The sequence below is a fragment of the Pelobates fuscus genome, chromosome 10 (genome assembly GCF_036172605.1).
Source record: "Pelobates fuscus isolate aPelFus1 chromosome 10, aPelFus1.pri, whole genome shotgun sequence".
Taxonomy (NCBI): domain Eukaryota; kingdom Metazoa; phylum Chordata; class Amphibia; order Anura; family Pelobatidae; genus Pelobates; species Pelobates fuscus.
Window position 1 is genome coordinate 29,486,763 of NC_086326.1, and position 25,589 is coordinate 29,512,351.

Here is a 25,589-nt window from a genome sequence, read left to right on the forward strand (position 1 = left end):
GGCCAAACATAAATGTTCGATAATGGGAATTGCAATGAGTAGGCAACATGTCACTGGGATGACAAATGACATTCCACTACCTTTTTAATTGGAGTAGGAATCAAGTTGGCAAAAAGCTTTTCCAGCAATCTTGCCATTAAATCAGCATGTCTAGTCTGCGGTTCACAAGAATGTCACCATGTAGTTTACAGTCAAGAGATTATTTTGCATGCTAGCTGTTGTTATGGACTACATTACCCATAATGCTTACTAAGGTTTTGTTTGAGAGATGACAAAATCATTGTTTCTGATAAACAAAAACACATACCCTCGCACACAAATGTAAATTTTTTTTCGACATGTACAGTATGTTATAATAATGAAAAATAATTTGGAACATTTACCAGTTCTCCAAATGAGGGTGGAAAAAGCTCTGCTTTGCATCATTTGTTTTTTTCTTAATTAAAACCCCCAAACATCTGTGGTGTGCAGGAAATTAGCAGACAATCAGATACTCTCCTTTGAAACATTTTGGGTGGCAGAACAATAACCATCTACATCAATAATATGCTATACCAGGGATAGGCAACGTTCGGCACTCCAGATGTTGTGGACCACATCCCCCATAATGCTCTTACACCCATAATGCTGGCAAAGCATCATGGGAGGTGTAGTCCAAAACATCTGGAGTGCCGAAGGTTGCCTATGCCTGTGCTATACCATTCATTTATTAAGAAGTAGTAATATATATATTTTTTGTTATTCAGACTGTATCCTTAAGACATTATGTACACATATATTTTTTTGCTAGGGTGGGGGGTAGGGTTACTGTTGTGTGATTTGAAGATATTTTAAATATTTCTAAGCACTTGTGTACTGCTTCACGACTATACAACTGTAATCATGGGGAGAACACATTGATTCATAGTCTCTAATATAGGCCTCAATGCAATCATTTTGGCCACGATTTTCAAAGTAATTTTTCAAAATATTAAAATAAAAATAAAAATTTAGTAAATCACTTGTAAAATGTATCCAAACATATTAAACAGACACCATACATACAGAAACAGATGTAGTGTGTCTACCCTCAGTGGACCAACATGTAATGAACAAACCTGACCAGCTGTTCTGCTGCATTCTAGGTTGGAAATGTTCTACAAAGTATACAGAGGAATAACATTGATAGTATATCAACTTTGGCACGTACTCTATCAACAGGGCTGTGTCCCATAAGCCAAGACTGCCAACAATTATTTAAAGAAAAAAAAGTTAAACTTCAGTCACTCTGTATCTCTTGCAAGATGGCTTCCAGAGATGGATGTTAACGGCGTTTAGTCTGTTTTGCTGTTGTTGAAGAGGTTGGCGCTGGAAATGTGCCAGTAGGTAAATTAAAAGCTGGGGTTAAAAAAGCAAAACAGCGTCAGTTTCTGGTGAAAGAGCTAGTTCGCAAGATGTATACAGATCTCCGTACAGAGGGAGGATCCACCTTAAGTGAAGTCTAAACAATTTGGGGTGGTGTGATGAGAATTCTATTAATTAGTTACAGTCAGTAGGTGAGGTAGTTAAATCTGGTTTTATGTGAACCTGGGAATAATGGTCCTCATGCAGATAAAACAAATACGTCTTACAGATGTTTGCGTTTGGCCTGTAGAAAGCATCTCCTCTTTCTAGAATCGTTCTGAAATCTCACATTAATGATGTGATCAGCATGGAACAGCTTACAGTGTGCTTTCCAATAAACTTCACAAACTTAACGAGGGTCCAGATTCCTTGAAGTGTTGGCTAAAACAGAAATCTATCCGTGGAATCTCAAAACATCAATGGGCATGAGGTAGTCCATAGAGGAGAGATAATTTGCCATGGTTGCTTAATGAGTGATTGCAAAAGGATCCAGTGTTATGGAAATACCTTTATTATTTTATTTTTTTAAGTTTTTTGCATTTTAAGATTTTTTTTTATTTTTTTTTAAACAATACTTCAAGATTTCTTTTTTTTTTTTTCATAGCACAGCATTCTTTCCCAATTACATTAATGTGAGTTGAAAATCCAAAAATCGAAAAGGTCGGTACCAATAACTCATAAGAACAGCATACAGAAAACAGTCGACAGAGAAATCCAACCAAGTGTGCGTGAGGGCTTTATAAAATTTTATTTTAAATGAATCACAGGGGCAAGCAGTATTTAGAAGGATAGACTTTTTGTAAATTCTCTTATTAACTTGTTATTATTGTCTTGTTGATTGTGACGACATCATGAAATATTTGTTGATACTGTGGAAAGCCTTGGCTTACAACTCTACAAGGTCAGAAAAATTAAAAAAATGAAAAAACATCGAGAAATTGTACAGTACAATTTGCTGAGTAGTAATTGGGAATTTTCTGGTGTTTTAAGGAATGCATATTCTCCAAACACCATTAGAATGTTACCATTATGACTGTATGTGTACAGAATGCTCATATTCGGCTATCTCACTATAGCCTGGCATTTGTATCTCCAAAGAATGCTTCTGCATAGTGAAAATATGTCTCAATGTGTATCCAGAGTCCTCCCCAAATTCTCCTCTGTTTTTGGCTGCAGTTCAAAAGCATTGTCAAGATTTAGCCATGCAGACACATGTGCATTGCAGAGAGGAAGTTGTAATTTACTGTCCACCTGTGCATGACAGAGGGAGTGTCCAAATGACCAGCTGGGACATTTTGGGCTTTATTTTTCTTAATACACATGTAAACACTTTGTTGGTATCAGAGAGATTAGAACGGAACTCTTACCTGCATGGTCCAGAGGACTCTGGAGAGCTTCAGACCCGGTTGCAAACGTTGGACTGGGGTCTCTGGGGAACTTTTCCGTTGGAGAAGGATGAAGTGGTTATAGCTCTCTTTCCTCTGGATGGCCTTTCTCCTTCCAGACAGATATTTTTCCTTCTACCTTTTCTGCACCTCTCCCAGGCAGGTATAGATACCTTTGCCTGCGCTGCGTCCAAATACTGCCTTTACAAACACACCTAGCTCTTTCTGAACAGGTCCTCCGGATCAGAAACCAGGGCAGTCAGTCAACAGACCTGAAAACGCTGTTACTAGAATCCACAAACAAATCAGATAGCACACAATGCTTTATATTTACTCAGGACTAGCCTCTAACAAGACTCCATCACACTTATGGTGACGCACTCAATCCTATATGTAACCTATACACTAATAACAATCAAATGGTGAATCATACAAGCACTCCTATAACAATACAATAATGATAAAGGAGTGGGGAAGACTAACACTTGCAAGAAAAGTGTAACCTGCCTGCATAAACCATAAACCATAATATGCAAATCTACCTGAATATTCAAATTATTGTGCCTTGCTATTCAAGTTGAAAACATAACTGTTTCAAGATCTTCACAACCAACAGTGGCGCTGCACAGGTTTTACAGCCAAATCCACCTAGTTGGTAAAAAGCATCCGCAGGATAGGAGAGCACACATAACATGTGATATATAACCGAACTATAATACACACATATAATGAGCACAGCGTGACTTAGACATAAGAAAAATCTGGTAAATCATAGTGTCAAACATACAAAAACCCACAGTTCCATTGCTACCAACAGCAAACCCAGTCACACATAATCCCAGCTGAAGGTGGAGCAACCCTGGGAGGTAATAGAGGCCAACAGTTATTAAAGAATTACTACAATGTCAGGAAAACAAACTCATTTTCCTGACACTATATACTCCTTAGGACCCCCCCCCCCACCCTCAGGCCCCCCTCCCTTGGTGCTGAAGGGGTTAAAACCCCTTCAGCTACTTGCTTTAATCCAGCGCCGGGCTCCCTCAGCGCTGGTGACCTTTCCTCCCCTGCCGAAGTTAGCTCCCGAGTGGAGCGGAATGCGCGTGCACGGCAAGAGTCCATAGGAGTCCACAGTCCATAGGAAAGCATTTCTCAATGTTTTCTTATGGACGTTCTGCACGCTAGGTGTGAATTTCACATCCAGCGTCGCAGAAGCGCCTCTAGCGGCTGTCAGGAAGACAGTCACTAGAGGCTGGATTAACCCTGCAATGTAAACATAGCAGTGTTAAAAGCTGAGGGACCTGGCACCCGGACCACTTAATTGAGCTGAAGTGGTCTGGGTGAATATAGTGTCCCTTTAAAAAATCTGCCAGAGTGAAGGTCAGAGTTTACATGGTCCCAGAGATGGTGACTACCATCACAACTGTTTTATGTAAAGTTTAGTAAATTGCTGAAGTAAGATGTGTGTGTGTGTCAGTGAGTTGTCTGTTTTGAGCATGTTTGTATCAGTGAGCTTGTCTGTAGTGAGCTTGTTTCCATGAGCTTGTCTGTAGTGAGCATGTGTATGTGTTTCAGTGACCATGTGTGTGTGTCAGTGAGCTTCTCTGTTTTGAGCATGTTTGTATCAGTGAGCTTGTCTGTAGTGAGCTTCTGTGTGACATTGAGCATGTCTGTAGTGGTCATGTGTGTGTCATTGAGTCCTTCTGTAGTGACCATGTGAGTATCAGTGAGCTTGTCTGTAGTGAGCATGTGTATGTGTGTCAGTGAGCTTGTCTGTTTTGAGCATGTTTGTATCAGTGAGCTTGTCTGTAGTGAGCTTGTTTCCATGAGCTTGTCTGTAGTGAGCATGTGTATGTGTTTCAGTGACCATGTGTGTGTGTCAGTGAGCTTGTCTGTTTTGAGCATGTTTGTATCAGTGAGCTTGTCTGTAGTGAGCTTCTGTGTGACATTGAGCATGTCTGTAGTGGTCATGTGTGTGTCATTGAGTCCTTCTGTAGTGACCATGTGAGTATCAGTGAGCTTGTCTGTAGTGAGCATGTGTATGTGTGTCAGTGAGCTTGTCTGTAGTGATAATGTGTGCATGTAACAGTAAACTTGTCTGTAGTAAGCTTCTGTTTGTCTACCAATGAGTTTGTCTGTAGTAAGCTTGTGTGTGTGTGTGTCAGTTTGTCTGTACTACATTTGTGTATGTGTACCAGTAAGCTTGTCTGTGTGTGTCTGTGAGATTGTCTGTCAGTGAAACTATTTGTGTGTATTAGCGAGCTTGTGTTTTTACGTCGGTGAGCTTACGTGTATGAATTCGATTGTCTTTCTGGGTCATCCAATACAACAAAAACATGCTTTAATATGCTTTTAAACCATCAGGAAAAGGTTGCCATTTCAGTTCACTACAGGACCATTCATTAGGACATCATTGTTACTTCTGTTGCTGTCAGAATCTCGTGTATTTTTTTTCTTCCACTAACAGAAAGCAGTAGAGGTACCTTTCCCTAAATGAGGTCCCCTGTGGTTGAAGTAGCTCTCTAAGCACCATAACTACCACAACTTATTGTAATAGTTTTGGTGCATGCAGTTCGTTGTCAAAATGTATTTGGATGGCCAACTGCTCTCCTGGCACCCAAACCACAGCCTTTCCATCCTTGCTGAAATAATGGTGGTGTTTATATTTACATAAACTGTACAAACCAGCAATGATGGGCAGATAGCAAATGGTTATAAGCTTTCCCAAGCTTGTTATTGCTGTTCCAACTTGTATGGATGAGTGGGTTAAGTTAACTGTGGATGAATTAATCTTGCTTACCTGTGCATATCTTTTAGACAAATGATGAGAAAATTAAACTTACACATCATGCAATCTCAGGCAACGGGGCTGGTACCTCGATGGCTGGTAATGTCCCAATTTGTGCTAAACAGTTTGAAAACAGGGTGTGGGCTTATAAGAAATATAGATAGCGCTCAACTCCAGTAGGTAATCCCCTGTGTTATAAACATGCACTATTTAAAGCAGGGTGCTAGAATGGGTTAAAAACCTTGTTACCATATCAAGATTACACATGCAAACCCACAGCACACCATTTCATGCAAAAATATTTATTCAATTAGATACAATATATCATGTCATAAGTGTACAGTCAAAAGTGCAATAAAGATAAAGTGCAAAGCATCTACACCTTAATTCACATAAATAAAGTGCAACAAGGTTACCTTCAAAAACGGTATACTGACCTAGGGCTGGAGACAAAAATACCCAAATGTTTTGGCCACTGCCTTGATCACAGGAGGGTGTGGGCTGCCAAGTCACACATTCAGTATAAAATAGTTAAATGCTTTAAAAAAAGGGATTCCAAGCACCATAACCACGTCAATGAGATGAAGTGGTTAAAGTGCCTAGTGTCTCTCTCTCAAACTCCGGCCCACCAGATGTTGCTGAACTACAACTCCCATGATTCTATGAATGAAACAGGCTGAGAATAATGGGAGTTGAAGTTCAACAACATCTGGAGGGCCGGAGTTTGGGGAAGCCTGCTTTAAGCCCTCACTAACGCACATAAATAGTGCCAGCTTTTGTTTTCTTTCATTTTTCTGCGAGCGCACACGTTTTCTAAACGGAGTACGTCACATGTGTATATGATAAATCTTTTTTTCCTGTAACACTGGGAACAATTTGTGTATAACATTTGAAAAAGAAAGTCAAATGTAAAGCAGATGTGGCAGGGAAGCATGAACACTTGCTGACTTGTTTGTTTATATTGGGGGGTTTCTGCTGTTTTTTTTTTTTTTATTTAATTTTTGTTCTTATTGTTTTTGTGTTTTTTGTGTTGTTTTTTTTTATTTTTGTATCTTATGCAGAAAACGTGCAGGGCACAGCTTAAATTTAAACATCTGTCTACAAGAAGGCCTTGGCTAAGATTGAAGCAATTTCTAATAATTAATATTTTGTTAAACTGTTTGAAGCTCCCGCTTTGGTCTTTAAAGGAAGCAAAGCTGAGCCCAGCAGCGAGGCTAGGGATTTCTTTTGAAGTTTTACAGCCATTGGGCTTGCAATGGCTCCCTGTTGGCCACGGTGATATCATTCAAAAGCAGTTTCCACCTTAAACCAAAATCTGAATGAATATTCATTTTCACATGCAAACATGGAGGTTTGACTTTCAAAACAGAAATGCATACAAACCTTTTTAATTTGATTTATAGAATGTTTAAAGTGCATTATTCAGAGTATCTGCTTACATGCTGATATTTTGGTACAGTTGCATTCCTTTTAACAGCCTCCTGTTCTTTTGTTTAAAAAAAAAAAAAAAGGCCTTATTTGAGGGCACACAGAACATGCCTTATTTTAATGATTCTATAATAATTGGATTTGATCCCAATTTGTGCATTTTTGTGATTAATTTTAATTTTATTTTCATTTAAAAGGAAAAGCATGGACTCAAAGCATTAACAGAATATACTTCAAATATACAGACTATATCTCCATTGCAAAGCTTTTTACTCGTTGTGCATATCCAGTGCATATCATGATGCAGCATTTTCACTCATTGAAATAGATCGAGGAGTCACTTGCTTCATTCAGGGAAATTGTACCTATCGATTTATTTTAATGAATAAAAAATGCTAAGTCACGCTACCATCATTCATAAACGCCACGCATGGGCTGCGCACGGCTCTCAAGGTGCCAATATTTTTTTAATTACTGGATTTCGTTGTTATTTATATTCATTTAACCTCTGAAATCTTGGACTTCCAGGAGAATATTTTTTATTTGCTGTGGCATCTTGCAGTCTGTAGACAAAATAATTTAACTGGGTACATTCAGTACAATACATAGTTGCATTCTACAAAGACACGATGTCTCTACGATATTTTGTTGGATGTAAACATTGCCAGCCTATCGCCAGATATAATTGGAATAAGGATTAATAACCATAACAAGTAGGTGATATCAAAGTGTAGTGGGCAGAATAGCTAAGCCAATGTATCCTGTGCCCACAGACTTTGGAGTGATCTAAATGACCGGTGATCAAAAATGGTCAAGTGTGTGTGTGTGTGTGTGTGTGTATATATATGTGTATATATATATGTGTGTGTATATATATATATATATATATATATATATATATATATATATATATATATATGTGTGTGTGTGTGTATTTGTATGTACAACATACAAAATACACAATCCAGAGCACTCACATATTCACTAAATTTCATGTATATATATATATATATATATATATATATATATATATATACACACACACACTCACTCACACTCACTCTCACTCTCTCTTATAGGATGGATGTTTCCACAAGGGTTACATTTTTGTTTTCATCCATGCATCCATCCTTTTCTAAGTTTATTAAGCATTTCATTCAGTGTCTTCTATCTAATTAAAATTCTCATATTTGTTTTAATGCTGCCTTTTTCTTGAAACCTCCGGAAGTTTGGATGTCCAGCTTATGTGAGATCCCAAAAGCTGAGCCTAAAGGTACCTTTCGTGTGTGCTGGTAATCAAACCAACGTGTTCTGTTAATTTGCCTTCTGTGTATGGCTTTGGTTTGAGTGTGACAATCACAGCTTTAACAGATGCTAAAATCCTGTGAATTCACTGTTTTACATGTTTTAGCATGCGTGTGGAGTGAGCCCCAGTCCCGTGGCCTCTGAGTTGTGTGTTATTGTTTATTACTTTGGTTTTATTTTGATGAACTTAGATTAGACACTAACATTCTAATGGTGTTTTATTATATTTTGGGTTGTTGAGTTAATGTTATTGCTATTATTACATTTTGCACATCCTACTTGTAGCTGCAATTCAGTGCATATTAAAGATTACTTTACAGTTACCCGGAATCAATATTACCTTTCAATTTTGCCAGCATCACGTTTCTGTGCATGTGTTAGGTGTAAATGTTTCTATAATCTGCAGAGATATCATATAAAGTCTATCTGGTCACTCCTTTTAATTTTTATAGCAGATATAACCGTTTACAGCCGTTGTATATTAAATGAGATGAAAACTTCAGACTGTCTACAGATGTTCTGACTAAATTTGTAATATTCAATATTCAAAGTGTTCAGGAACTGAGACCAAATTGTATTAACTGCAACTCTCATTCTTCAGGCTGGACAATTCTGACTTTTTCCATTCCTGTTCTTCCCCAGCAATGCAAAGTACAGTTGTAGCACTTTAATCCCGTTAATGCATCGCCTGTACTAAGAATGCAATGCATCATGGATGATGCTGTTCTATAACTGGGTGTGAATGTTGAGCCCATCACTGCTGTAGCATGTTGATCCTGTGCATGCTCAATATGATTGTATTCACACAAAGATTCATTAGCCATCAAACTACACCAGTGGTTCTTAACTCTTGGGTCAGGACCCAAAATGTGATCCCAAATATTTGAAACTGGCACAATGTGCTGTTAACACAGCAAGGGACTAATTTCGATAATTGTCGACATATTAATGGACACTCCGCACACCAGTACAACTTTAATGTATTTGATAGATTTTGGCCTCATTAATGTGCTATATTTTTTTCTATCCTCAAATCTTTAGAGTTTTTGCACAAAATAAATAAATGTTTTGCAAAATGTTGCACCATACGCCTGCCTCGTTAGCCACGCACCCTTATGCCATAAAGACTTCCTTATCAAATGTATGCACACAGTTCGGCGTCAACAGCACTGAGTGAGCTGCTTTTAATTCATTACCTGGCTGCAGACAGTCAGAGAAACAGTAAACAGGTAGTGATATCTTTACTATAGGCCTCCCTGTGGGGGTGTTCTCTCCTTCTAATGCAAGTTGTTTTGAATTTCAGATCACTTAATGCTGTCAGTGGTTGAGCTGTGTGCCTCCATTTGATAAGGAAGTATTTTTTTCTGGAGTGACAGTGTGTTACTAAAGAGGCAGGCTTATGGTGCAGCATTCTGCTAAACATTTACTTATTTTTTTGTAAAAACTATAAAGATTTGAGCACGTAAAAAAATACAGCTTATTAATTAGGCCAATAGCTTTCAAATATATTAAAGTTGTATTGGTGCGCAAAGGGTCCCTATAAGTGTTACACAGGGAAGAAGATGATGAACGCCATGAACGCTGATGAACGTTTTTAATTTGGGTCGAGAACCACTGGTCCATGCTATAGATTAATGGCAACTACATGTTCACTAATCAGGATATGCTCAATAAGCTAATTTTACAAAGGAACAATGTGTTGCAAAAATAAATAAATCTCTATTTGCAGGTTCCCTATACCTGTTCTTAAAGGAACACCAAAGGTTGAGGAAAACAAACATGTATTCCTGACCTTGTAGTATTACAACCACCATCGAGCCCCCTTACCTTCTAAATATAGTAAAATCCAGTCTGCTGCTGCTGGCTATTCCCCTGATCTGCCTCCTTGGCTGACATCATCAGATGTGGTATTCTGAGTCAATCACAATGCTTTCCCATAGTAAAGCATTGGATTGGCTGAGCTTGTCCAGGAAGCAGATCAGGGTGGAGACACTGAATGACCGTACTGCCCAGTGTGCAGCACTGCACCAGGAAGCACCTCTAGCAGCCATCTGAGGAGTGGCCAGTGGAGTTATCCCTAGGCTGTAATGAAAACACTCTCTTCTCTGAAAAGACAGTGTGTACTGCAAGAAACAGGACTGATTATACTCACCAAAACAAACACAATAAGCTGAATTTGTTTTGGCAACCAATGAGCGAAGTGCCGCATTGCGGGGCTTAGCTTCGACATTGAGTTTCCAGAGGGTAGTGGCAATCTGGGGGTATGAAGTCTAACAGTTTTAAAATGGTTGGGAATTTTGTGGGGTGCCAAGGCACTTCTGGCACCATTACCACTGCACTGATCTGTAGTTGTTATGGTTTTTGGAGTGTTCTGTTAACCCCACTGCACTGTGACGTTCTTTTTGCACACTCTGTGTGCAAAAGACTGCTGTAAGACACGATACATAGGGAAATGCCTACCACTTCATTAACCAGCTGAGACTTCCTTTAATTTTGTCTGCACGTGGAAATATTTACGAATTTCATTTGCAGCTGTTTAAATCTATATAGCAGTAATTTCCCTTTAACTAGGTGACTAGTAACTAGGTGACTCACAGCGTGATGTGTGAATGAAAGTTCAAATGACTGCAGTTTAAACATTTCTTACGTTAAGTCAATATTGAAGTAATGTGACTTGCCCAGTCGCAGTGTTTTCCTAGTGTTCTGTGAGCGTCCTTAAGCGTTTATGCACTCCGGTATAGAAACCATGCGTATTGCTCACTATTGTACTGCTGCAGGCTTAGTTTAGATTAAATGTAGAACTATGAAGAAAGTAAATATTTTAATTTGCTTAAGGACACATGACATGTGTGATGTCATGATTCCCTTTCATTCCAGAAGTTTGGTCCTTAAGGGGTTAAAGGAACACTGACTTTCAGAATACAAATCTGTATTCCAAACATTGGAATAATGTAAGGGCGGTGAGATTCAACCCCAGAATAATACAATATTTAGTTAGACTAACTTCCATCCCCCAGTTTTCCAGTCTTGCTGCGCAGGCGTTCCTACGCAGGCTGATTATTTCAGCCAATCCAATGCTTTCCCACAGAGGGGATCAATCAATACCTCCTCATGCAGATTCACTGACTCTGTGCATCTCTACGGGAGCGTTCAGCATATCCTTACAGAGTGTGTAGAAACCAAATGTTGGCCATGCAAAGATTGCAAAACTACAACCAGGAAGTCCCTCTAGTGTCTCTCCGAGTGACTGCATTCAAAGCTGTCTTTAGGCAGCAATGTAAACAGTGCATTTTCTCAGAAAAGCAGAGCTTACACTGTGTGGACAGTCTATTTGGCCCCAGAACCCCTACATTAAACTGCAGTGGTTTTAGTGCTTTGTGTCCCTTAAATGAACTGCAAAGGCTATGTGTAGATTTTCAAGTTGTGTTTTTTGTTTATAAATTTACCCATTCCTTCTTTCAAATATCCCAATCCATTAAGTAATTCAGGTCATGAATTTTCAATCTAAAGTAGAATTGGATCTGTACCAGGGTGCCTAACCTAACTACCACTCTGCATTTCTGTTCCTTTTACAGATAATTTGATTTCCTTTTTTATTTTGTATCACATTGATTTATTTTTCTTATTTGCCGAGGGAGATAGGGAGCTACTGTGTCCTTCAAATTGTAGCAATAAGGACATAGTTCAGATTTGCCTTGTCTATGTAGGAGATTTGAGTTCTTTCTTTGATCTTGGGTGAGCATGGAAAGACTCAGAAACCGGCGCAATGCCCCCCCAGTTCTAAAACTTTGTGAAGTGCTACATATTGGGAACAGTACTCCTTATTTCCTTGTATGGTTCATTAAGGGTCAGATTGTGCATAAGATTTGTCCATTTCCATGCTAAGTTTGCAGATGTCATAGCAATAAATAATATTAATTAGACCATATACCTGTTACTATTTCAGATGGATAAAACATATAGTGTCCAACATGACTGATGCAAATTCATACATTGTCATCTATACATAATTGTAACCAAATTGTTGGCAGTTATATAGTTGACAAGTTATTACATTAAAGGATCACTATAGGGTCAGGAACACAAACTTGTATTCCTGACCCTATAGTGCTAAACCCACAATGCATCTCTGAGGAAAATGCAGTGTCTCCATGCAGAGCGTGGGGATGCTGAACGGTAGGGCTGCTTACTGTGCAGCACTGCCCCAGGAAGCACCTCCAGTGGCCATCTGAGGAGTGGCCACTTGGACGTCTCCCTAGGGGCAATGTAAACACTGCCTTTTCTCTGAAAACGCAGTGTTTACATGAAAATGCCTGAAGGGAGCTATTATACTCACCAGAACAACTACATTAAGCTGTAGTTGTTCTGGTGACTGTAGTGTCACTTTAACTTCTTAACCTCCTTGTTTTTTATTGCAATGACAACAATTAAGCCTACAAATGTGGAGTCCACAGGTAGTTACATGCGTAGTCTCACTACACCCAAATAATGGGATCTCGCAACTTGTAGCACGTACCCCCTAGGAATTGTGGGATGTTGTGAATAGCTTTTTAGTGTATTGTGCCTAGGTAGGCAGTGCACTTTGCCAACACCATGTATAGATATATTGTATACAACCCTACAGGTAAACTTGCTATCAACATGATTTGTGTATGGTGGGTTTACATTTATACCCGGATATTTCAGATCAAATAAATCAATTTGAGTTGAACAGTGCAGATCTAAACTACAAAGGTGCACAAATCAAAGGGATTTATCTACTAAACAGCAGTTTGTGCTGATGAAGCATGGACAGAGAGGAACATACACCTGGTTAGTCGCTAAAGTGAGACTTCAAAATGAATTTCAAATTTAAGGTCAAACTAGCCAAATGGACATATCCTCTAAAACAGCTATGCTTTCAATTTGCTATCCTGGCCTTAAATGTGACGTTTACTTTTAATTATATTTTAATTCTCACTTTAATAAATAACTCAGAGTCTCCAACTGTAAGGATTTTAATTTTGAATGCTGGTTTTTATGTCGTTCTTGCAATTGGCTTCATTAATGAATGAAATGTGAATGAGACTACTCTCTAAGCATATGGAAGCTGCAACCCAGGATTGGCTACTGAACATAATGTTTTGTATAAAAATATAAGACTGCTTGTAGCTAGATGAAGTCCTGTAGCTGCAGCAATTTATTTATCCCCTCCTAATGAACAAAATAACAACAGTCAGAAAACCCCCTGACATGTGGTTATGGTGCTTGGAATGTCCCTCCAACATTGTAGATTGGCAAATAAACCCATTTTTCTACTGCCACCAAGTAAATTAAACTATGTAATTAGTTTGCTTAATTTACTTTCCATAAGTAAATGACCCCATCGTATTACAATAAGAGAGACTGTTCATTTTATATAGAATTTAAAAAGTTGCCCAAATGGATAGGCTAGAACTAGCAAAACAAGACAAGTCATATCTGATCACGCCATTCTTTCCATTAACGTCAGGCGTGCTGACAGAATTCTGTAGCTCTATATGTTAAGAAATTTGAATGTGCAATTTGCAAATTAAACTTCCCTCCAAAGTATACAGTAAAACCATTAACAAATTGGGAACTTTTATTTTTTTTTAATATATATTTTTTATCGTTTTATAATCAGTTTTTCTTTGTCACTTACAACATTTACAATGTCTTTCTGTAATCAGAACACACTTTATTCCCTCTGTAATCAGAAGGGTTAAGAAAACAGTTAAAGTTTATGAGGGACCAGAACTGCTCCAGAATGTTTTTTTTTTTTTTTTTTTTAAACTCTCTTAGAAAGAATCTGGCCCCGTAACTTTAGGTCTTGTGCCTAGAAGTAAACAGTATCCAGCACACTTTTTTTTCTTCCTTTCCTCTACCCCTCCTCCTATCTTACATCCCTCCCTCCCTACTCCTCTTTCCTCATGTGTTTCCATTTAAGACTCACAGTACAGATGAAAATGATTGGCGTTCACAGTCTCCTCTTGACTTCCAGCTGAAGACATAAGCGAGCAGAACTTGCTTTTTTTTCAGAGCAACGCTGTTTGCTTATTCTTATTAGTTTACGTGAGGACTTAGTCATACTGACACTTTTTTTTTTACGTTGAAAAACTTTGCGTGGTTTTTTTTTTTTTCTTTTTCCGTTTTCTTTTCTGACATACAGGGTTGAACGCTGCATGAGATGCAGCCGGCCAAAATAATGAGGCCGTTTGATTAAGTTTTGTTTGCATTTTCTTTTCTTTTTTTTTTTTCCTTTCACACTCCTCCTTCCTTCAAATGTTCTACGCTGCTGCCTTGTCGAGGGCCAGAAAGGAACATATCTATATGGCCAGCTCTTTGCAATCATGCTTCGAGCCAAGATTGTATTCTGATTGGCTAAAATCGGCTGACAAGTTGACTTATCATGAATCGGATGGACGTAGGTCGTTCGCGAGGGGCAATGGCTGGAAGCTGGCTCACTGCGTGCTTTTTCCCTTCCCCAGGTGCTGATAGCAACTGCGACCCCATGATCTTGGAGCAATACGTTGTTGTATCGAACTATGAGAAACAAGAAAATTCCGAGATCAGTCTAAAAACTGGAGAAGTCGTCGATGTCATTGAAAAAAATGAAAGCGGTAAGATTTATTTATTTTTTCATTATTTATATATTTACTTTTTTATAGTTTGTTATTTAGTTTCGTCCTCCTTGACCCCCTTCCCCTATAGAAATCTGTACGTTAACCACATCTGGTCCTGAACTTGGCTGAGAAGGTACATTTCTTTTCCAGTTGTTTTGGGCTCTGTGCCAAAAATATTGTCTTGCCCCATAAGATTTCTTCCAACGTATTATGTATAAATTCTTAAAATTGCATTTAGCATTTAACTAGAGGGACGACACCCTCTTATTTACAAGTATCGGTCTCCAAATGAGTATAAAAAAAAAAATTAATAAATAAAAGTACAATTGCTCTGATTTACAAAAAAAAAATCCTATTGCTTGACTATTGTTTACAGCAGGCCTTCCACAGAGCAAACACAATGCGAGAGTTTTTTTTTATCTACGTGTATTGAATGGGTTTGGTTTGCCAAAGAAAAAAATAAAAAGTTATATCCGCCTTTCTGGCTTAGACTGTGTACATCTGAGATGTAGCCTTTTATTCCATTGCAAATCCTCCAAATCAGAGTGAAGCAATTATGAGATGAAAACAAAGGCTGTGGTTTTTTTTTTTTGTTTTGTTTTTTAAATATCCCAAGGAAGGTATATGTGTATTGAAGTTGGTTTCTAAGAGATTGCAAGTCACTGCAGGTGTTATTTACAAAACGGTGGATTGCACAGAATTGAGAAGGGGGTTGCAAACAAACAACAAACCCTAGCTGTTTTTCAAGCATGGCTATTTTTGCCTAAAATGTTATTCCCTTACCAGTTCTGCAGAATTCCTGGTTTAGTGAGTGAACCCATGTGTGTCTGAGTGTTTCCACTCACATTACTAAATATATCTACGCCCAGGCACCTCCTCTGTCTATAGATGTATTGTGTGTTTACTTTGCCACCCAATGACCATACTGGATAGCAGTAAACCATGCATTGTGCACATCCCTGCTCTGCTTTGTTTGAGAATGAGGCAGAGTCTATTCTTGTTACATATTTTTTACAAACTTGTATCCAGAATTCCTGCAAATGTGGCAAGCCGTCTTGGAGATCCTTTGTACATTAAGATTTCTTTTTGTGGTTAGGAGAGAGGAGAGTGGGTGGGGATCTAAATTCAAATTGTCAGCAAACGCTGGAGCTGCCTGGCTTCCAATCCTACGTTGAAAGAATTGTCAAATGCTTCTCTGTGCTGTGCTGTGTTATGCTTTGTTTGTGTTTGTAGTCTATGTAATAATGAATAACATTTACCTAGTGGGATTGCAAACAAGATGCCTTCTCAGTAGAGACTTGGTTTCATTGCAAATATCTAAATTGGGGGGGTGGGGGGGAGCAAAGTTTTATTAACTAAACACGAAAATGTAGTGAATTAAAAGTCAAATTGCAAACTGTATGACAAATTGCGTATTTGTAAATTTTCTGCAACTTTTCTTAAATTTTGCAATTCGGATTCTGATCACTATGATTCGGTGTTTAGCGAATACATTCCTGTCTGTTAATTAAAGTAGCTCTGTTAATATTGCTTTTTCCCCCTCTGGTCCTGGTGTTTTACTTTTTCTGGCCAATATTCCCTCCATCTCCATCTTCTGCCTAGTAGCAGCCAACTTTGATTTTCTGTCAGTGATGTCCATTATCTGACTTTATCTTTCCTTCCCTGGGCAAATGCTGGTAGTGGTTATGGTGCCAGGAGTTACCTGACACGCTCCCAGAGTAAGTAGTCAAACCATTTAAAGGAACAATCAACCATAAGCACTGCAGCGTGCTATTTGACAACTCACCTGGGTCCTGCCGGGCTCCCATTGTAGTCTCATGCAAGGAGCTTCCTTTAGTTTCCCTGAGCAAAGACCGGCTCATTGGCGGAGAGCATCAGCTGTGCGTTTTTATCCAATGAGTGCGGCACTGCACAGACAGCTTAATTCAGTGGCAGTAGCTTCTGGTAGTGGGGAGGTGGCACCGTACACCCAGCAGAACCAAGGTAGATGGTCAAACTTTTCCTAAATGGATTGAGTATTTACTCTGTCATTTAGAGCACAAGATCACTTATTTTCCTTTATCGCTAATCTATATTTCTTCACTTCTGTTGGTTCCCTTTAAACGATCACTATAGTGTCAGGAAAACAAACTCGTTTTTCTGACATGATATAACCCTCAGGGCCCCCCTCCCGCTGGGCTGAAGGGGTTAAAACCCATTCAGCTACTTACTTTAATCCAGCGCCGGGCTCCCTCGGCGCTGGTGACCTCTCCTCCCACTGACGTCAGCTCCCGAGTGGAGCCAGAGCCGCGCGCGCATTAAAAACGCATGCTTTCCTATGGACGTTCTGCACGCTGAATGCGATTTTCAGAAAGACAGCCACTAGAGGCTGAATTAACCCTGCAATGTAAACATAGCAGTTTCTCTGAAACTGCTATGTTTACATCTGAAGGGTTAAAACCTGGTCTACCTGGCACCCAGACCACTTCATTGAGCTGAAGTGGTCTGGGTGACTATAGTGGCCCTTTAAACTAAAAACTGAGTGCTTGGTTCGTACTGATAGTGAGCTCCCCTTACCCCTAAGTCAGGGGTGTTACTTGGAGTGGCAGGGGTAGACGTTCTGCAGAAGTCTTTGACAATTAAGCTCAGTAGAGATCCTTGCAAGAAATTGTGTTTTTCTTGCACAAAAAAACATGTAAGAGAAGAAAGATGGTTGCCATGCTTATACATTATTTGTCATTATTATACATACCTGGGCAGTAGCTATACATTCCTTGCGAATCTGTAGAACAAGAAAATGCCTGCACCCCTTATTTAACGTTGTACAAAACAATGGGATAGTCAATTTAAGGTAGACCCCAAAATTGTACAAATAGATTTTTTGGCCTGCAATACTACAGAATTAAATAGCTCGGCCAGTGAAAAAAACATCTTGGTAGTAATTGAAGAACATTCTTTAATATTATTTACATATCCCATAATGTCCCATTAATAAGTGCCCTATAAAAACTATCTATGCACATTTTTGAATATGATAAATGTACCAGGGGCATTGTGTTACTACCCCCAACAGTGCTGGAACTTGGCCACCTGGCCTCTAGCACATAAAGTAGGGGTTTCCGTAATAAAGCAAGGATTGCTTTTTAGACCAAAATAGCAGAATTGTAGACTCTTAACCTTTCTACTATTTGGACCAAAGACGTATCTATTTCTATACTTGGTGTGGTTGTAGACATATAGGAATAGATCACACCAGTCTAAACAAATAGGAATGCCAAAAAAAACTTTCCTCCTTCCCCACATACTTTTTTTTTTTCGTGACCCGAAGTGTATATTGAAACAAAAGATGATCATGGTTAATTCTATGTTTGGAAAACTGAACACAGTCTTAGAGCTGCATAGAAAATTCCAAAAAACCCAGAGTTTATTTTTTAGAATGCATCATCTTAAAAATCCCAAATTTACTATTTATGTTTGGTCTGTGACCATTCGGTTAATGACACAGTATCTCTAGCACTGACAACATATAAACCAAGTTGTTTAACTAAAATTTCAAAACAAAAAGAATTTTTAAATAAAACAAAGATTACTTCAAGGGACACACTGTGAAACATAATCACTTACTGCAGTTGTCATGCAGCCTGGAGAGTCTACATGCATTCCCCAGTGTAATGCCAAACCATATAGGAATGGTTTGACATAAACCAGGGCTCTTCCTGAATTTTGGAGACTGCCCCTTCCTCGGCCACATTACTAATGCATATCGTACAGTGCTGCATTATTAATAGAGTTTTATTCAACTAGGATTGAAATGATTGGCTGAGAGAGCTGGGAGCAGATTAGTCCAATACTGGATGAACTGATATTGATAACACGGAAGTTGTAAATCAACAGGATTACTGTGCCTGAGACGATGGCGTAGTTTGGTCACCGGGAAGAGCCTCGGCTTTTGCCAAACTTTTCCACAACAGTCTGTATTCCTAGCACTATAGTATCCCTTTAACATCAAAGTTGTATTCCTAGCGCTATAGCTACCTCGTTCCCACCTCTCAGGCAAAGTAAGGGTTAAAATACCCTTACTGTACTTACCCGATCCCAGCACAGAAGCATTGGCTTGGCGCTCTGACACTTCCAACATCACCTGACGGGGGCGCTAATGCGCATAAGCAACTAACGCCATGAGCGCATCAGACCCTCTCCAAAGGGAACATTGCTGCATTGCTTTCGTATAAGGAATTGACGGACGCTGGATGTCCTCATGGTCGCCTAACCACCTGTATAAATGCCTCTAGTGGCTGTCTGATTTCTCAAAAACTGCAATAATTTCTAATAACTACCATTGCTGGGGTAAGGGGACTCGGACACCGCACCCAAACAACTTCAATGAGTGTCCCTTTAATCTGCTGTGATTGTTATGTTACTTAAAATCCCAATTACTATAATAATGAATTCCAGAAATCCTAAACCATTTCAGACATTATTTCAATTCTTTAAGCTGTCTCAGGAGATGACGGCTGTTAAGGAACACATCTTCTTAGAGGATGCGCACTACATTCTTGTGGCAACTCACTGCGCATGCACTAGAAGATCTGTGTAGGATGTGTAGGAGTACAGATATGATGTGAGTGCTGGCAGTCGTAAAAATATCAGATGAGCTGTTTAACCAGCCCAAAGTCGAGTATCTGTAACGAGACTCATCTATATCTCTTAGGAAAAAAATAAACTCCCCAAACACCAGATTTACATATGTTTAGGTTGTGAATAGCTTATTGCTCTGTGTTTATGTCCCTGTTTCTGCTATTGTATCTAGTTCAGCTTCAGTATGCTAAAATGTATTGATCTGTATCCACTCAGCCCTTCATGATATTGTGTATCTCTAAACTAACTTGTACAAGCTCTCTCAAAGAAAAGCTGGGATACAATAAAAGTCGTGTATGTGCTTCCTTGTGAGTATTTACATTCATGGGAAAAGATGAATGAAACAACTCAGCAAGTTAAAATTACAAATAGATTATTTTATACTTGATAGTTCTAATAGAAAAAAATATGACAGCTGAACTACACATACTCGTACTTCCATGAAAATGGGACAATAAGGATTTTCTGTGCAGTGCAAGAATTAACAAATCTACATCATCACTGTCCAAACGGTGGAGACTTGGCTGAGAGTACTGGGCTAACCCATCCCCAGCAATCTCAGCCAGGGAAACCCCTGAAGGTATACATTGAGAAGTTATGAGGGAATCTCTTCCTAAGTCCTCCATCTCAGTACGCAAAACCTGGCTAAGGTGGCACGCCATACTAGTTAAACTTTACCGAAACTACTACCGATTTAATACTTGAAACGTTATGGCCATATTAACCACTACATCCACATGTGGTGGCAGTGTTCAAAGGTCAGAATTTCTACCCGTATAGGATCCTGTTTGGTCATTGAAAACAGTATACTCATTTATGTTTTCCTAAATCTGGTATTTCTATTATGCGACCCATTAAAAGCTTTCAAAAAATATGAACATAGACTTGCAGCTCGATTTTGTTAGTTTGTTTTCTGTGGAAGCTTTTATACAATATGTTATAGGTGTGCATTCAAATTATTTCCATACCGAACTCATTCATTGATTGAAGATATTCCATCCAGGATACATACTATAGGTTGTTATAATGATTGGATTGTGACTGGTCACTGCAATGCTCGCTGTTTGTATTGCTTATTTTACAGAATCAGCAGGTCTCTCGAGGTAGCAGGGGGAAAATGGGACCTGGGACATTTTTATGATAATGGGCACATATTTGAACTGAAGTGTGTTGATCTTCAAAGGCTCTTGTTGACATGACATCCGTGTTCTAGCATTTTGCAATAGTCATGTGCCAGTTGCAACAGGAGAATGTAAATTAAGAACACATTTGTTTTTGTTCTTCTTCGTCTTAAGAAATCGTGTTTGGGAAAAATAACCAAATACCCCATGTAAAATGTTTGGGACCAATTTTTTTTTTTTTCTCAGATTTATGATTTGCAAAGCATCTCTGTGGAGCAATCTCCATAGTAACTAGTAGACGCAAAAACATTTGTTTGATTGCCACGGTGATTGATCTAAATGAAGTGTTTGTCTGCTTGTACCACCTTTACGCCCTCCCGCACCCTGATGTTTGACGCACATTTTATTTTTATAGAAGTCCCATTGGCCTCCCAAATTGTTCTCTAGTATTGGACTAATTCAGTTTTAAAACAGATCATTCACAGTGGTTGAAACTGGTTTATTTATGTACATTTGGTACCACAGCCAACTCCATCTTACTCACTATTCCTTTACTTCACTTTCCACCACAATAGCCACCACACCCCACGTCCTTATTTCCTGTCCCTCCAGGAGAGCCAGTTCTGGCAGCTTCCAACTGTAAAAACAAGACGGCATGCCTTTCATTACGGCATCGTAACGGTCGTTCTGGAACTGCCAGTTTTAACAGGAATTGGCAACATGAGTGCCACAGTTAAGAATCTTTCAGAGATGTGAGTTAGCGGGAGGAAGGCGTATTAGAAGTCCCGATTGTCCTCAGGCACACTCCCACTCACTCCCCTTGTCATTACATGTTGTAAAACACCATAAATACTGCTAAACTCTGAGTGATGGAGAACAATCCTTGCTTTATCCATGGAACATGCTTGTCTCTGTCGGTCCAAACAGAGATTTTCACTGCATGTTTCCCCAGCAACGATGTATCCCTGTATGGTAGTTCATTAATCCAAAACATTTTTAGGTGTTTTTTTTTAGTTTGTTTAAAAATATATATATGTTTATGAGTCTTAGTGTATATCAGTGTATTATTTTTGTACCACGTGCAAAAATGAGATTTGACTAAATTTTCAGCCTTTTGTTTTCTGATCGTATTGTCACAGTAAGAGAGGTAAGTTCAGGTAACTAAATCTGGAATTCATTCGTTAAAGAAAACCATTTGCAGTATAATGGGAAAAGAGATTTGCTTTTATTTTTTTCGTTTTTTTTTTTTTTTTTATGCGTAAGCACTTTTGGACCTGAAACTCATGAGGCACCTTGCTGGAAGATCTCTCTCCCTTCATTGTCCGCCTCAGCCTGTGTTTGTTGGTAAAGTTTGTTTCATGGTTTTTGCCATTCACTGTGAGTGGTTTCTTTTTGGTGTTTCCCTATGGTATCCAGCTGTCGAGTAAATATCTGGAGTTAAATATTCTTCATGAAATACAAGAAGCATCTGTAGTGGGAATGTTCCTATGCTCTTTACATATTTTTAAGGACCTTACAACAGTCCCAAATAACACAGGCCCTCATGCTCCCTCACATCTGGTCAGTTAATCACAGGATGGTGACAGTGACAGGGGGCTTTGGATGTTCTGTGGTTCTCTGACCCTACAAATGTATTTGAAGACACAGACTTCTGTATGTTGCTGGAGTATTGTAGAGCTCGCACGACCCTCTCTGTGCAAGAACAGTCCCGAAGTCAAACACCTAAGATTTTGTTTTCCAAAAAGTTACTGTTCTGTGAATCCCAAATTGGAGATGTCATGGTAAGGGGTTAAGAGCATTTTGGGTGCACGCTTACAGCGAAAATTCTGTAGTTTCATTGATTGCCAAACTGCTCACAGCTGCTCTGAGTTGACTTTCTAGTTAGTTTACGCAATCTTGGTGGAGGAGGGAGGAAACACTCTATAACCGATGAATATAACGATAGTTACTGGCAGTCCTTGACTTACATTTACATCATGAACTCATTACAAACCTTAACTTGAATTACATTGTGGCTGCCTCGGCCTGCCTTCGTGCTGTGTTCTTTCTCGTGAGCTACAAGCACTCAAAGTAATGATGCCCCATTATCAACCCTCCCCAAAGAAGATTTAACATCTCTCTTGTCTTTTTCAATGCGTTGTGGGAAAAGATAAGGGGGAAACAGTGGTGCTTGCTGAATAAAATAATATAGATAACTTCTCCGATAAATCCAAACACCTTAACAGAGCCAAAGATGCTGCTTAATTCTGCAGAATATTATATAATATATTATGGGTGAGCCATGTCTCCATCATAGGAACATAACGGGTTACGGGTCTGTCGACACATTGAGAAAAGAAAGAATAACTTGTAAAAGTCCATCCGTTCTTGGTGCCAGGCTATGCCCGTTCTGTAGCCTCACCCCTTCCCTTGCACTTTATATCAGAGATGGTAATACAATAAACTGTCATAGGATGATGGGAGTTTTAGTCCAACAACAAGCCAGAGGAACATAGGTATTCCAGCTTTGGTGTATAAAGTATCCATTGGTATTTAAACTATGTAGCCAGCCCTGGAACACTATGCTTTGAGCCAGATTCTGGCCTTGGCTTCTATGGAGACAGTCTGGAATCTGTGACAACTCTGTTTGCAAACAGTTGGCAAGGTTTATTTGTAAACAGTTGGTCGCATTAAGGTGTGCTTTACCAGGAAAGATTGATGGGCTTTTTGCCATTAGGCTGTTAATAATATAGCGCACGGCACAAAAACACACTATGCTAAGTTAGGGGATTAATGGGGTCTATAGCCAGCTTTGGCAAATGCTGTATAAATGATAAATGGGACTTGTGCAAGAGTCTGGAATGTTTCCTATAGAAAACTATTATCGTATGTTTAATAGGAAAATAATTGGATGACTGTGCTGTTTACATTTTAAATGTTGCGCAATAAGTACTGCACTCCTGTGGTTTTTCAGTTCTTTTTAACTGCAGTTACCCTTGCAGTTAATGGCACAGAAAGGCTAATCCATGCATATCATCATTATTATTATCGCCATTTATATAGCGCCAACAGATTCCGTAGCGCTTTACAATATTACGAGAAGGGGGATTTATCTATAAATAGGACAATTACAAGAAAACTTACAGGAACAATAGGTTGAAGAGGACCCTGCTCAAGCAAGCTTACAGTCTATAGGATCAGTGACTGTGAATGTCTTCTAAATTCTATATGGAAAACACAGCAGCCTCAAAAAATATGTAAAAAAAATAAATTAATCCTATTTTGGAATGTACTCTTATTTTAAAGCATCATATAAATTGGGTGTTCCCAACCCAGTCCTCAAGTACCCCCTGCCAGTGCAGGATTTAGGGATTACCCTGTTGTGCCAAAAGCATTTTTTTTTTCTTCTAAAAGCAACTTTGACACAACTGGGTAATCACCAAATCCTGGACTGTTAGGGGGTACTTGAGGACTGGGTTTGGAACCTCTGCTATTAATCATACAAATACAAACAAATAAAAAAAACAATAATAATAATAATAAAATGCATTTTAAATAGGTAAGCTAAACAACTGAACTACTAAAGTTGCTGTAGTGATTTTGTGATCTAAAGTACCCTGGTTTAATGTTAAATAGTTTAGGACTACTTGAACGTAAAGAGACTATTGGTGATTGCTCTTTCCTCGACTGCATTCATTGTGTGGAAGTCACTCTTCCACCTTATCAATGCCAGTTTTTAAAAACACTGATTAGGGCCGGGCTTACAGTTTATTGTGCCCCCTTCATGGTTTTGTCAGGTGGAGAGGCATAGTGACTCACCCTCCTGTGCATAGCCAGCGCACCATGTACGTACAAGTTGGATGGACGTTCACTGCAAGTGAGGAAGATTGTTTTGTACTTTTGACATCAGAGGGAGAAATGACAGTCTTATAGCTGCAGTTACTTTTGCAAGACACAGCAGGTATTAGATGCTGCATCTTGACTCAGTAACCAGGGACCTCTTTGCATCATAATCTACAAAATTGGCTTTGATTTTCTTTATCATGTTGTGCTCGGCCGCATGTGTCTTGATGAAAGTGATACTCGGCAAGTGGCATAATGTATGTGTCTCGCTTTGAAATTATTGGCCGTTCAGAATATGGTATGGAATAAATTATGGCTCATATCTCGACTACTGGTATTTCTGAATTATCTGGAAATTGGTTTAAAGGATAATTCAGGACATGTAGTTAATATCCACATGTGATGGCTAACCAGCTGCCAAAATTTTAATTATTGGACAGCATACTTAGAAAAATAATCTTGTAACGAAACGAAAGATTGTTTTAGTATTTTTTTTTTTTTTTTTACAGTTAAACTGTGTAAAGAATAGAACACACAGAGCCTTGTGTTTGGTTAAGGAAAAAAATCTTAATTGGCTGAAATATAAGTATCCTTTAATATGTCACTAATTAGTAAAATAGTTTCACTCCTTAATGATAACATATTAGATTAATCAATTCTGTTTCCTAAGACTGTTTGCCTGTGTAGAACTTCCTGTTCTTTTACCTTAGGTGGCTTTGTAGTGTCCTGCAGCCATTAGAGGAGTGTGTAGTTACAATTTAAAATAATTATTGATACATTATTATGATGGCACAGTCTGTCACTAATTCAACCTGTCTGGACAATATTGTTGCTTGTTTGGAGATGGTCAGTTAAGAAATCATGTGACTACAACGGTGAGTGTGCACTATAGAGTTACATATGGCTATAGCCTTTATTTACTAAGAGGGGCATATTCACTAAGTTATGAATTTCACGGGGATCGGTTATTGAATTGCTAACATCAGTCCAAATAGGCTAAGTTGGTTATCTTTTACTAAAATGTATAATTTCTTTGTCAAATACATACTTAGTTTAGTAAATGACCCCTATATAACTAATTTATTTAATTTGGTTTACTTTTGCTCCAAATCTTCTAACC

At 38.7% G+C, this 25,589-nt stretch overlaps 1 protein-coding gene across 4 annotated transcripts in view; it reads left to right on the plus strand.

Annotated features, from left to right (window-relative positions):
* The window catches only part of SH3PXD2A (SH3 and PX domains 2A), a 266,755-nt gene that overhangs the window by 183,851 nt on the left and 57,315 nt on the right, over positions 1-25,589 (plus strand). For 2 of the 4 annotated variants that reach the window (XM_063434631.1, XM_063434633.1), the window contains exons 7-8: positions 8,210-8,254; positions 14,775-14,906. In XM_063434631.1, coding sequence (XP_063290701.1) covers positions 8,210-8,254; positions 14,775-14,906 — 177 coding nt within the window. The remainder of the gene's footprint in view (positions 1-8,209; positions 8,255-14,774; positions 14,907-25,589) is intronic. The other 2 variants (XM_063434632.1, XM_063434634.1) reach the window with 1 other exon arrangement.